Source organism: Scyliorhinus torazame, chromosome 13, assembly GCF_047496885.1.
Source record: "Scyliorhinus torazame isolate Kashiwa2021f chromosome 13, sScyTor2.1, whole genome shotgun sequence".
Lineage (NCBI taxonomy): Eukaryota > Metazoa > Chordata > Chondrichthyes > Carcharhiniformes > Scyliorhinidae > Scyliorhinus > Scyliorhinus torazame.
Genome location: NC_092719.1, coordinates 52590021 through 52604151, shown reverse-complemented (window position 1 = coordinate 52604151; position 14131 = coordinate 52590021). Strand labels below are relative to the sequence as shown.

Here is a 14131-nt window from a genome sequence, read left to right as displayed (position 1 = left end):
TGGAATTAGCTACCATAGAATGCAGTTGAGGCCAAAACATTGTATGTTTTCAAGAAGCAGTTAGATATAACACCTGGGGTGAAGGAGATCAAAGGACATGGGGATGGGGGGCAGGATTAAGCTATTGAGTTGGATGATCAGCCATGATCATTATGAATGGTGGAGCAAGCTGAAAGGACCGAATGGCCTCCCCATGCTCCTATTTTCTATGTTTCTCCAAAAACATCATATTGATTGGCTCCGAGAGACTTCATACTAAATCTGAATATTATATGCAAGCAGGAAATCAAACAGAAATCTTGAGGAAATCACTGCAGAATCTTGTGTGTTGAAACAAATCACTCATACAAACGATGGCATTCACAGAGTATCAGAAACAAGATGAACCATGCCAACACATTAATTCATAGTGAACATTATGCAAATAGGGGGGGAAAACAGAAGTAAATTTGAGTTGTTTCAATCAGCCTGTTGGAGCCTGTATAGATAGCAAATTATTTTCCAAAAATGCATTGCCTTCAGAAATTTATAAAGTCAAGTGATTGTGGTCTGGTCAGATAGTGTTTCCTCACCTTGCACCTGCATTCCCCAGAGGTTTTGTTACAGTCAGGGTCGAAGCCCTTGTTGGTATCACAGTTACAAGGACCACAGATGGGATTCCCCCACCATCCCCTTGGACACGGCAGGTCAACTCTGGAAAGAATAAGCAGATTGCGCCTTAAATATGACTTTTGAAACCATGTCCCTTTCTGAGCCAAAGAAGTGATAATCACTTTGAAAGATAGTAGCCCCAAACCCACCTCCACATCTCAGGACGTTTTCATTTAACATGAAAATAAATCCACCTCCTCAAATTTAATCTTAGCAACCAGCTACAGGTGAACCTCCACAATAGAACTCTCCAACCAACCCCTCCAGTTATTAAACTCAACCCCAAATGTGAACCAACATTGCACTTACAACTGTGTAAAGTTGACCAGAAACTGGACAGCACCAGCCATATAAATACTGTGGCTACAAGAGCAAGTCAAAGACTGGGAACTTTTTAAAAATCATTTACGGGATGTGGGTGTCGCTGGTTAGGCCAGCATTAATTGCCCATCCCTAGTTGCCCTTCAGAGGGTGGTGGTGAGTTGACTTCTTGAACCTGTGGTGTAGGTGCACCCACTGTGCTATTTGGGAGGGAGTGCCAAGATTTTGACCCAGTGACAGTGAAGGAACGCCAATATATTTCCAAGTCAGGGTGGCGAGTGACTTGGAGGGGAACCCCCAGATGGTGGGGTTCCCGGGTATCTGCTGCTCTTGTCCTTATGGTATTGGTTGTGGGGTTGGTGGAGTTCTGTGGTGAGTAAATCACCTCCTGATTTCCCAAAGCCTGTTCACCATCCAAAAGACTCAAGTCAGGCATGTGATGGAATACTCTCCCCTTCCCAGTGCAGCTCCAACAACACCCGAAACTCGACACCATCCAGGACAAAGCAGCCCACTTGATGGGTACCCCATCCATCACTTTAAGCAGCAATCCCTCCACCACTGATGCACAGTGGCAGCAGTGTGTACCATTCCACAAGATGTACTGCAGTAACTCACCAAGGCTCCTCCAACAGTACCCGCAACCTCTATCATCTAGAAGGACAAGGGAAGTAGATGCATGGGAGCACCACCACCTGCAATTTCCCCTCCAAGGAACACACCAGCCTGACTTGTAACTACATCATCGTTCCTTCAACATTGTTGGGTCAAAATCTTGGAATTCCCTCCCTAACATCACTGAGGGTGTACCTACACCATATGGATTTTAGCTGTTTGAATAGGCAACCACTACCCTCAAAGGCACTTAACGATGGGCAACAAACGCTGGCCAAGCCAGTGATGCCCAAACTTGGCAAAAATAATATTTTAAAAAGTATTCCAAAGATGACTCATCCACAATCACAAGGACCATTGTGTTGCACAATGCATGCAATAATTTAAATAGATCTTTACAACCTTCAATCCTAACTGTAAACCTATCCAGTTCCTTTTGAGTGCCGGCAAGTCAAAGTTAAACAGATTTTCCAAAATCTACAGAATTACACCAAAACTTCCGGTTGCTATGCATTGGTCACTTTTGTTAATGAGATGAAGTGCTAAAGGGAAAAGTAAATGTGATCTGACACAATCAAACCATGATGTAATCCGGTTAGAAAATAATTCCAAATGCATCAATAAGTCTGTCAACTAATTGTTCAGTTAATTCTTACATGCTTTCACAGTATTGGCCATAGTAGTTTTCTCCACAGTTACAAGAATAGCCATGTGAGGAGCTTGGATTATGGACACAGCTAGACACGTGCTCACATGGATTCAATCTGCAGACGTCCTCGCAATTTTTCCCAAAGAACCCTGTTGAAAGGAGGGACGACAATCATTAGCTTCAGTCAAGCATGCACTTGTTTTTCCAGGATCCGTTATGCACCAAATCATATTCAATGGCATTCTAAACTTAAATGAGAATAGGGTCCATAAAACCTTCATAGATTAACAAAAGCCAAAGAAGTTGGGCTAAACTACATGGGCAGTGGCAAAGCAACTGTGCTTGCCGCTGACCTTGAAGAAAGCGGCTCATAGAGATCTGGTGATCTCTGTGGTGCAGATTTTCCTTTTTTGACATCAGCTTGAATCTGTCAAGGGATCTCTAATCATCAAGCAGAAATGATGTCAACAATCAAGGTAAGCAGCCCATCACATTGAAGCATTCTCATAGACAGCATGCCAGGAAGTAAAAAAATACCAAATCCCTTAATTTTTAATTTTACAGAAAGCTAAATAAATGATGGGGACTTACATATAAGATTAAGGTAAAAATCAAAACATCATATAAAATATCAAAAACATGTGGAATTCCTTACAATAGAAACATTCTACATTCAACAAATATAAAAATGCCCTTTAAGACAAATCTACAAAGCTGTTTAGCAGTAATTATGAACTCAAACCACCACTGAAAACCTAGTTACAACTCATTCAACAAGGTGGAACATGCTTTAAGGATTTTTTTACAGTGAGTCATAGTGCAAAAGTGGAAGTTTTCATCACTTCAATGGTTTCTAACTGATTGCATACTGGGATGGCCTCAGCAACGTACCCTCTGAAGGACCATTGAATTGCTAACAGCAACTTTGAGATTTCCACATTTAACTGCTAGTGCATGGACTCTAGATGTTGCTGTCAGATTCAGTGGTGTAATGCTGGTTACACTGACAGTTTTGCTGTCGTTACTAATGCAACAATGGACCATTGTTCCCCACTATCATTGCGTAAGAATAACGGCCATAGTTGAAGAAGTGGTTGTTACCCTAGGTTAGATGGCTCACTTTGATTGGGCTATAACGCAGATAGACACCCGCCCAATGTTGGCCGGTTTAGCTCACTTGGCTAGATAGCTGGTTCGTAATGCAGAGCAAGGCCAGCAGCTCGGGTTCAATTCCCATTCCGGCTGCAGGTATTCATGAAGGGCCGCTTTCTCAACCTTGCTCCTCGTCTGATGACCCTCAGGTTAAATCACCAACAGTCAGCTTTCCCACTCTAATGGGAAAGCAGCCTATGGTCATCCGGGGCTATGGCAACTTGACCATACCTTACACCCGCCATCCCAGGAGTATCTAAACTGATATGATCTTAGGTTCTCTCCAGTTTCAGTGAAAAATTCTTCTCCATTTCAAGGATCGTGATCATATTTTTGTCAAAGTTTGTTTTCTTTCTTCCCCATTACGTTTTTATGAGACGCTTCAAAACTACCGAGGTAGGTCACTCAAGTCAGAAAATGTCAAGACTTACTAGACCCACCACGGTATAAAGTACCCCAAAATTTGCTACGGGAAGTTGAGGGCAGGATAGAGTCAGGCCCGCCAAACCTGGAAGCAGAATATACGCAGCCATGGAGTGGGAGAATGTGGAGGTGGGTTGATTAGAAAGTCTGGGGCTTTGCCCCAGTTATTTTAGGTTGTTAGGTGCTCAACCCCACAATCCTCCTCCTCCAACCCACCCCCTTGGCCCCTCATACCGTCTATGCCAACACATGCTCCCCATGGACCCTCATAAACTCATGACATCTCCATATCTACTTTTGTTTTATGCATTCATAGACTGTGGGTGTCGCTGGCTGTGCCAGCATTTATTGCCCATCCTTGAAGGCATTTAAGAGTCAACCACATTACTGTGGATCTGGAGTCGCACGTAGGCTAGACCAGGTAAGGACATCAGATTTCTTTCCCTAAGGGACATTAGAGAAACAGGTGGTCTTTTACAACAATCGCCAATGGTTATCATTAGACTTTTAATTACAGATTTTTAAAAATCAAGTTCAGGCCGGGTCTGCGTACGGCCGGCGCCATGTTGCACGGCGCGGCCACAGACCCGGCAATTCTCCGGCCGATCCGCAGGTAAAACCGGGGGCTTTCAGCTGCGCGGCTGCTAGCCCCCCACTGGGTGGAGCATCGGTGCAGCTTTTGCACCGTTTTTTCTGGCGTAAAATGCCACTGTTCCCACACCGTGGTCAGCGCTTAGTCTTCAAATCGGAGAATTCAGCCCCATGTGTTTGATGATCCCTGATGTCGGATTCGGTGTCGGCTGCCATTTAAAATTCTTACTGAATATTTTGGCTTATTGGCCTTGACTCTTCCATAGCAATGCTCACCTTGTGAGACCTCTGCCTATTTGGTATCATTGCATTCTGCAACAGTATTCCCTTGTGAATGATACTCTCCCCACACCCCCACCCTGCTCCACGCAACCTCCTTCTGAGTTGGAGGATGAGGGGGTGATGTTTGGTGCAAAATTGCATGCATTATTTTACAGGCTAAGCGAGACATACTAAGAAAATCCCTTCCCCATGGTCCAGTCACATCACACCATAGCCCTGTGAAACCCCATTGCTCATGCATCATAAACCTGGCAGCCGAAAGTAACTATAATGTTGGCATTTATGAAGCTTTGTTTTAAAAAAAATTTAGAGTACCCAATTCATTTTTTCCAATTAAGGGGCAATTTAGCATGTTCAATCCACCTACCTTGCACATCTTTGGGTTGTGGGGGCGAAACCCACGCAAACACGGGGAGAATGTGCAAACTCCACACGGACAGTGACCCAGAGCCGAGATCAAACCTGGGACCTCAGCGCCGTGAGACTGCAGTGCTACCACTGCGCCACCGTGCTGCCCCTTATGATTCTTTGTTAACATTTGTTTTGGAGCATGTTACGCTATGACTATTTTGTACACAATAATGAATGTGGGCGACATCTCACCATATAATTTATATTATCTGTGAAATCCGAGAGAGGTCTGTTTCTGAAAACACCACTGTATTTGGTACTCTGTCTTCTCGAGACAGACTTGTCTGTTTCAAAAAGAAACCTACAGCTGACCTATTAAAACAAATCTTCATGTTTTCAGAAAGAAAAAAATTCAAATTTCACCATCTGCCATGGTGGGATTCGTACCCGGTCCCTAGGACATTACCCTGGGTCTCTGGATTACTAGACCAACAACAATACTACTACGCCACTGCTTCCCCACTGATCTAGTATCCATCATTGGCAGACCTCAGGAGTCATGTAGAGATTAAAAAATATAACCCTCCAACAATTTAACACAGTTCTCACTCATGCACACTTGATAATGTAAGAACTCCCATTTATAAAATCCAACAACACTTTTAAATTTCAAGTGGTTATTCTCTTATAAAAACAAACTTCAATTCAGACTCTGCATCAAAGACTGCATGACTGGCTGCTACTTTTTCCTGAGATCTGCTTGTCAATAAAAGCAGTCTAGAAGGAGTTCCTTTTAACTTTCGATGACTCTTGCAAACTGTTTTTTTTTTCATCTTTGAATAGTGGGACATTTAAAAACTTTCAGATCTTCTGTTTGAGGACTTTTTGGGGGTACTGTGGGACATGACTGACATGGTCATTTGTGCTACACAGACATCTTTGAGATGGTAAATCAAGTTCTTTCAAAGCAAAGTCTAGTTATGTATTCAACTTTCTGGCTGTAGCTATGAGGGGCACTCAACTATGTCTTTGCAAACTCCCAGCTTGGTATTTCTCACTCACTTAGTCGTGGACCTACCATCTCTCAGTTCTAACTATTTAATCTTTTAGTTCAGACTTTTCAGCCTTCTTCCATTTCTTCCAATTTCCAGTCCTACCCTTTCAATCTTCCAGCTCCTCTCCCAACTATTGTTTGGTCTGTTTTTTCACGCAGGCATTAATCATGCAATCAATGCAAAGTTCAATGGATAACCCAACAAATGGGATTATTTAAAACAGGAAATTAAAACAACCAATGCTTTAAACCATTCTTTGTTCTTGGTCCCAAAGTTTGCTCTGTTCTTATAACAACTGAATTCCCCAACTATGTAACACTTAGTAAAGCCCGCAGAAAATGATCACTGGTATAATAGGTGAAACAATTCTCAGAAACAATATCTGAACCAAAAGTCTCAAGTGATGGGGGTCAAAAACCTTTTTAAAAAAAATCAGCATTGTGTCAATAATGCCAAAGATTGCACTGTGCTAAATGAACATTCGAAATATACATACCTGGTTCACAGATACAGGAATGGCTGTCCCAGTCATTACTGCAGTAGCTATGACTGGGGCAGTTAGTGGAGTCACATGGATCTGGAACATCACAACCACTGTCAACTCGAAACTTTACAGCCCGATCCATGTTCAGAGAGGCTATATTTGTTGAAGTATCACCCATTCGCAGGCCCTATTAGAGAGAGAAAAAAATGAATACTTTTTGTGTAAATTAAGCTGCAGCCCATAAGATGTAAGAGCAGAAGTAGGCCATTCTGTTCCGCCATTCAATGAGACAATGACTGATCCATGATAATCCTCAACTCCACTTTCCCGCCTTAACCCCTTAACTCTCGATTCCCTTACTGATTAAACATCTGTCTATCTCAACTTCGAACATACTTAAAAACCAGTCTCTACAACTCTCAGTGGTAAACAATTCCACAGATGAACTACCCTCTGAGAAAAGAAATTCCTCCTTATCTTTGTCTTATGTGGGCGATCCCTTACTCTGAGATTATGCCCTCTGGTCCTAGACTCTCCCACAAGGGGAAACAACCTCTCAGCGTCTACCCTGTCAAGTCCCTTGCGAATCCTATATGTCTCAATAAAGTCACCTCTCATTCTTCTAAACTACCCAGCTGCTCCACAGAAAACATTCTCACTGAATTACAAACATAATACTGAGGAAGCTTCTTATGTTAGAGACGTTCTGATTATAACTTTACAAACCACAACTGGACAATTCACTGCGAGAGTAGCAAGTGTGAACTTGGGTGACAAAGGGATCATAACCACCCATCAAAGTAGGAGCAAGAAGCAAATAAAAATGTTTGAAAAATTAAAGAGGGAGATCCCCCCCAACAACAAAAGCAAATATAACCTGGGGGTTTCACAGGGGGTTTGAATTCGACACATAACAGATCCTTTCATACATTTAGTTCTGAATTTAAATAAAAACAAAAGGAAGAGTTCCTGCAAACAGGATTCAATGTCTCTGTCCAAGTAAGCAAGATTCAAAAGTGAATTCAGTGAGACCAGAGTGGCAACCCCGAAGCCCACCATAAACATTTAAGACTAGGCTTTTTGGGGGCAAAATTTAACGTGGCTACTTTATGTTCGAAATAATATACATGATAATAGAAAATACAGGTTGTGTCTGTAAACCACACAATCCAAATGTAAAAAAGATGCAATTTATCAGTTAAAATTATGGACAACATGTGGAATGTTCAATGAGACTGAAAACAACCAGCAAGCCTTCCGGTATCCTAAAGAACGCCTCCCCATAAACATGCTTGCGAGACTTGAAAGTCTTGAGATGAATGAATGCAATTAGAGGCTTGGATTTTCTACCCGATCTCTGCCAGACTTTTCTTTGGCAAATCTGAAAACGTGGAAATGGAACATTTCTCATGAACGCACTCCACTGCAACCAGCAGTTCATCTATCTCATCTCCCACTCCCGGGGCTCACTGGCAGAGAATACACCCACCCTTACGTGACCAAGCATTTTGTAACACAATAGAAATTAGAGAAGTATGTTTTATTAATATATTGCAGGGATTTTTCCATCCTTACAATGGTGGATGCAAGCAGCAGACAATAGTCCCATGTATACAGCCTTGCAATGGAGGTAGAAGGCTCAGAATGTGTGCTTGCTGCCAGGGTCTGGCAATTGTTCACGGAACAATGGATTGGGGCCCTGCAGCCAAACTTTGCTTGTAGGCCAGCACCAGGTCCTGAAAGAGGTCCAGGAAAGCAGCTTCCCATCTTTAAATGATCCACAAATCCAACAGATCATTAACGATCAGGGGCACATACATCTCTGTGATGGTCAAAAGTCCAGTCCTGCTGGAAAGGTGTCAGAGTGAAGTGTCAGTGGAAAATCCATAACTTCATGTCAGGATGAAAACAATTGGGCAGCTTGTAAAAACAAATACAAGCCTCCGCAGTAAAGGAAAAGAATGGCCCTCAGTGATCCTTTGCTCCTTACCTGCATACAGCCATAGAATCCTTGCTGCTTTGTGCCCACATCTTCAGGGAGGCGACCAACATAGATGTTTCTCAATTTTAATCCTGGTAGTTCATTCCCAATTTCTACACTGTCCTGTAATAAAACAGTCAAATATCAAAGCCTCACAAACACTATGACTGATATTAGTTGATCCATGTGGCATTCCTCTGTATTTTAACATACTTATAAAAAGATAAATGGAAAAATGTCCAGATCAGTTCAGGCATGATGTCATTTAATGGTGGAGCACATTTGATGGGCGAATGGACTTATGGTCTTATGCTTGCCATAGTGCACAAAAGATTGCTGTACAAATGCATCAGGTGCTCATTCTCTGATATTGTTAACAATGGTGGGATCTTAAACACCCCCTGCAGTATGTTTTACAACAGCAGGATCTTCCGTTCCTGCAGTTTTCAACAGCTTTTCCCATTGTTCGCGCCCTCCATCACAGGGGAACCCGAGATCCTGCTGGCGAAGATGGCTGGAAAAGTTCAGCCAATAACTTCAGCTTCGAGTGGGTTAGCAGCAGCACTATAGAGTACAGTGAGAATGTTTCCCATAATAAGCAAATGCAGCCATCAACACTCAGCATTGGATTTACTCGGCAATCACTTTCGACTTTGTTTGCAGCAGTTATTCAGTATAAGGCAGGATTACTATTTATACCTAACAATCTGTATCACTTGCCAGCCAATACCTTGGTAATTTGCATCATTTTGCCTGATCTATCCTCACCCTCAATTTGTAAGAATATTTCCAGCCTGTTCATTCATTGCATAAGGAACTACTAGTCATCGTCAAAAACCTTCTATTCCATTAAAATTCTTAACCCGTCAACTTTACTATCAGGACAACCACACTTTCCAAAGGAGGATCTTTGGGTCGTTTTTGCATTCAGAATTGGAGCAGCTGAGAGTTTGGATGGTGCTCAGTGTCTTTAACGTTAACGGCTCCCTAAAAGAGGCAAACAATCTTGGAAATGCTCTTAATCTGACTGTGTTCCCCAATGCTGCACAGTTCCCTTTAATGGATCCGGATACCAATCCTTTTGGTCCTGATCAACAATGGTGAATTTTGCTGATGGCTTTGGATAGGCAACGCTTATAGAGCTAAGTAAATGCTGAGGAATGTTTTCATGTGCTTACATTTATGAGAGGTCATTTGAGGGCAAATAATGAAGTCATATTCTACAATAAAATATTAAAATCTAATATTTAAACATCAATATGTATATTTTTCACAAATATTAATATTTACATGCATTTATATTTATAGTTATCATTTCTAATTTAAAAATTAACATTCCATCACCCATAAAATCAACATTAAAAAAAAATCTCAGCAGAAATTGGCTATTTTAAAGGTTGAAGATCAGTTTATGACATTTCTGACATCTATCTGTTTCTTTTCTTACACTTTGTGTCCCACAATTGTCAGTTTAGTTAGGTAAGTTGCTACGTTTTATCTTTCTTCCCTCTGTTGGGTTTGACATCACATCTTACGCAGAAGTGGGTATTCCTTGGGACGACGCAGTGGGAATGAGGGGGTTTGAAATGATGGCCAATTTTGGGCTGGGAAAGCTAAGATTGTGAAAATCCACCTGTGCGGGTACAACTCCCCTGAGGCACTGCAGCGGTAACTATCCTGGGACGACACGTGAACATGTCACGGAAATACTGTTTTCACCGTCACCATTTCTCAAGACAGGAAAAAGAAAGTGAACGGAAAAATTAAAGAAGAAACGAGGGGACAATAGCTAGAGAAGGAGGTCGAAAAATATCCAAAAAGCAACCAGTCAATGAAGAAAATCGACAAAAAGAGACTAAGGGGCTAGAACAGAAAAACAATGTGGGATAATGGTGAACTCGAAATATTATAATTAATTATGTTAAATATTATAAACATTATGGCAAAACTGCATCATTAAAACTGTGAGATTCCACAGATGGTTTAGAGCAGAAATTCCCAAACTGTGGGGTGTGACCCCTGATGGGATTGAAGAAACAGCATTTGGGGTTACAAGCCCCCTCCCCTCCTCTGAGGCAGCAATGATTTTTTTTTTTTTTTAATTTAGAGTACCCAATTCATTTTTTCCAATTACGGGGCAATTTAGCGTGGCCAGTCCACCTACCCTGCACATCTTTTGGGTTGTGGGGGGGCGAAACCCACGCAAACACGGGGAGAATGGGAAAACACCTCACGGAAAGTGACCCAGAACCGGGATCGAACCTGGGACCACGGTGCCGTGAGGCCGCAGTGCTAACCACTGCGCCACAGTGCTGCCCAGAGCCAGCAATGATGACTGTGCAGAGGAGGCTCTGGCAGGGCAGGCCTGCACACACAGAACTGATGTTACCAAACTGCTAAGGGGTGGACAATGAGCTCATAGTGTCCTTTAACCTCAGGAGGTGCATCGACCAGCAAGTGCCGAATAGGAGTCGGATGTCTGTGCGCCAACTTGGCACAAGTAGGGCGGCACATGGCGAGCGGTTAGCACTGGGACTGCGGCGTTGAGGACCCGGGCTCGAATCCCGGCCCTGGGTCAACGTCCATGTGGGGTTTGCCCATTCTCCCCGTTTCTGCATAGGTTTCACCCCCACAACCCAAAGAGGTGCAGGTTAGGTGGATTGGCCATGCTAAATGCCCCTTGATTGGGAAAAAAATAATTGGGTACTCTAAATTTGAAAAAAAAACTTGGCACAAGTAGAGGGAGGCAAGTGTAACTCAATCACTGACTGAGTGCGGGGGGAAAAAAAAAAGGTGGCCATGCAGCTGAGCCAGAAAGATGAAGTGGCGGATTCAAACTTTCCTGTGTTTCTGCTCCTGTCTGCCTGTTTTGCAGGCTCCTTATCCCAGGCTGTGACTCTGCTGCACTAGCAACTTAATGAAACACATTGAAACATGGAAAATAGGAGCAGGAGAGGCCATTTGGCCCTTCGAGCCTACTCTGCCATTCATGATGATCGTGGCTGATCATCCAACTCAGTAGCCTGTCCCCAATTTCTCCGCATATATAGGATCTTTACAGTGCAGAAGGCCATTCGGCCCATCAAGTCTGCACCGACCCTCTGAAAGCACCCGATCTACGCCCATTCCCCCATCTAATCTGTACATCCCTAGATACTAAGCGGCAATTTGGCATGGCCAATCCACCTAACTGCACATCTTTAGACTGTGTGAGGAAACCGGAAAACCCAGAAAGTGCAAACTCCACACAGACAGTCACCCAAGGCCGGAATTGAACCCAGGTCCTTGTCGCAGTGAGGCAGCAGTGTTAACCACTGTGCCACCGTGGTACCCCAAAGAGATCCTTTGATCCCTTTAGCCCCAAGAGCTATATCTACCTCCTTTTTGAAAACACACATTGTTTTGGCCTCAATTGTTTTCTGTGCCAGTGAATTACAGAGGGTCACCACTCTCGGTGAATGAATTTCTCCTCATCTGTCCTAAATGGTTTACCCCTTATCCTTAGACTGTGACCCCTGGTTCTGGACACCCCACCATCGGGAACATCCTTCCTGCATCTACCCTGTCTAGTCCTATTGGAATTTTATAGGTTTCAATGAGATTCCCCTCAATTCTTCTGAACTCCAGCGAATACAATCCTAATCGACTCAATCTCTCCTTACACTTCAGTCCCACCATCCCAGGAATCAGTCTCGTAAGTGTTCGCTGCACCCCTTGTATAGCAAGAACATCCTTCCTCAGATAAGGAGATCAAAACTGCACACAATATTCCAGATGTGGTCTCACCAAGGCCCTGGATAATTGCAGCAAGACATCTCTGCTCCTGTACTCGAATCGTCTCCTATGAAGGCCAATATGCCATTTGTCTTCTTTACTGCCTGCTGCACCTGTATGTTTACTTTCAGCAACTGGTGTACAAGGACACCCAGGTCTCATTTCACATTCCCCTCTCTCAATCTACAGCCATTAACTGCCTTCCTGTTTTTGCTACCAAAGTGGATAACCTCACATTCATCCACATTATACGACATCTGTCATGCATTTGCCCATTCACTCAACTTGCCCAAATCGCACTGAATCAGCTCACCCTCCCAACCAGCTGCGTGTCATCTGCATATCTGGAGATATTACATTTAGTTCCCTCATCTAAGTCATTAATATATATTGTGAAGAGGGGAGAGGAGTGGCGGTGAGTGGCCAGGGAACAAGGTGGCAGTGGAAGAGGGGATGGTTATTGTGTGTTTGGGGTGGGAGGGGGTGGGGGGGTGGAGTTGGAAGAAGGGATGAATATCGTGCATGGTGGACAGGGGCTGCTCATCACTATGTTGTGTGGGTGGAGAGGGGGGAAGAAGAGAGACTGATTACAGTGTGTGCATGGGGAATGGGAAAGAGCTGATTGTGTGGTGGGAGTGGGAGAAGAGCAGACTTCACCAAGTCTTCTGTCACTAGTTAATATGAAGAGCTTGACTGAAACATACAGGAGTAAATATTACATTTTACGTAGTACTTTAAATACATACATTTTCATTTATATGATGTTTTATATGTTGACCTATAATATGTAACCTTTACTGATTATACTCTGAATGTTACTATGCTGCTTTATTGCTGTTTCGCTTTAGTTGGTGTCTGGGGTCACATTGGAAAATAATTTGGGAAGGACTGGTTTAATAATAATAATCTTCATTAGTGTCACGAGTAGGCTTCCATTGACACTGCAATGACGTTACTGTAAAAATCCCCTAGTCACCACACTCCGGCGTTTGTTCGGGTACACGGAGGGAGAATTCAGAATGTCCAATTCACCTAACAAGCGGGTCTTTCGAGACATGTGGGAGGAAATCGGAGCACCCGGAAGAAACCCACATGGGCACAGGGAGAACATGCAGATTCCGCACAGACAGTGACCCAGGCCAGGAAACGAACCCAGGCCTTTGGTGCTGTGAAGCAACAGTGCTAACCACTGTGTTAGCATGCTGCCCACCCACCCACTGTGCTACAGTGATAAGTGCAGATGGTTGAATTAATGGTGCCGCGTTGTAGCATTCTCTCTCCGATTCCTGCAATATAATGCAATTCTGTACCACACATGGGACCTCAAAACATTGCCAAATGAAGTGAATCAGCTTTATTGTTTACATATTGGTTTTCTCAAGTACCCGGAAAAATTACCTAATAGAAAGACAGAAGTCAAAACTGATCAAAGAAATCACGCGAGTCTCCAAAGCAAATCCAGTGAACTGGTAGAGGAGATATTCAGCCGTTGAGTAATATTTCCAGCTTTGAGTGCAATGCCACAACTGAACCATTTCAATATGATCACTGGAGGAGCCAAGAAAAGCAGTGTACCTTGTACATTACATAATCCAAAAATAGGACAGCCAGGTATTTGATGTCCTTGCCATCTTTCATACTTTTTATCTCAACCAGTAAATGGTGCCAGTCTCCATCATTGACCCGTGTCTGAGTCAGTCTCAGTTCGGCTTTTAATCCACGTCTGTTGTGCACTTCAAACTGTAAGTTGCTATCAATTATCTGCCAAAGATAGAACAGGAAGAGTACCAGAGTTATTCATA

The 14131-nt window shown here is 43.2% G+C and overlaps 1 protein-coding gene across 5 annotated transcripts in view; it reads right to left on the bottom strand.

The window, feature by feature from the left end:
- celsr1a (cadherin EGF LAG seven-pass G-type receptor 1a) overlaps positions 1-14131 on the bottom strand; it is a 432565-nt gene that overhangs the window by 80388 nt on the left and 338046 nt on the right. For all 5 annotated transcript variants that reach the window (XM_072471478.1, XM_072471479.1, XM_072471481.1 and 2 more), the window contains exons 11-15: positions 13905-14090; positions 8565-8678; positions 6587-6761; positions 2244-2385; positions 573-693 (exon numbers count right to left, since the gene is read on the bottom strand). In XM_072471478.1, the coding sequence (XP_072327579.1) occupies positions 573-693; positions 2244-2385; positions 6587-6761; positions 8565-8678; positions 13905-14090 (738 nt within the window). The remainder of the gene's footprint in view (positions 1-572; positions 694-2243; positions 2386-6586; positions 6762-8564; positions 8679-13904; positions 14091-14131) is intronic.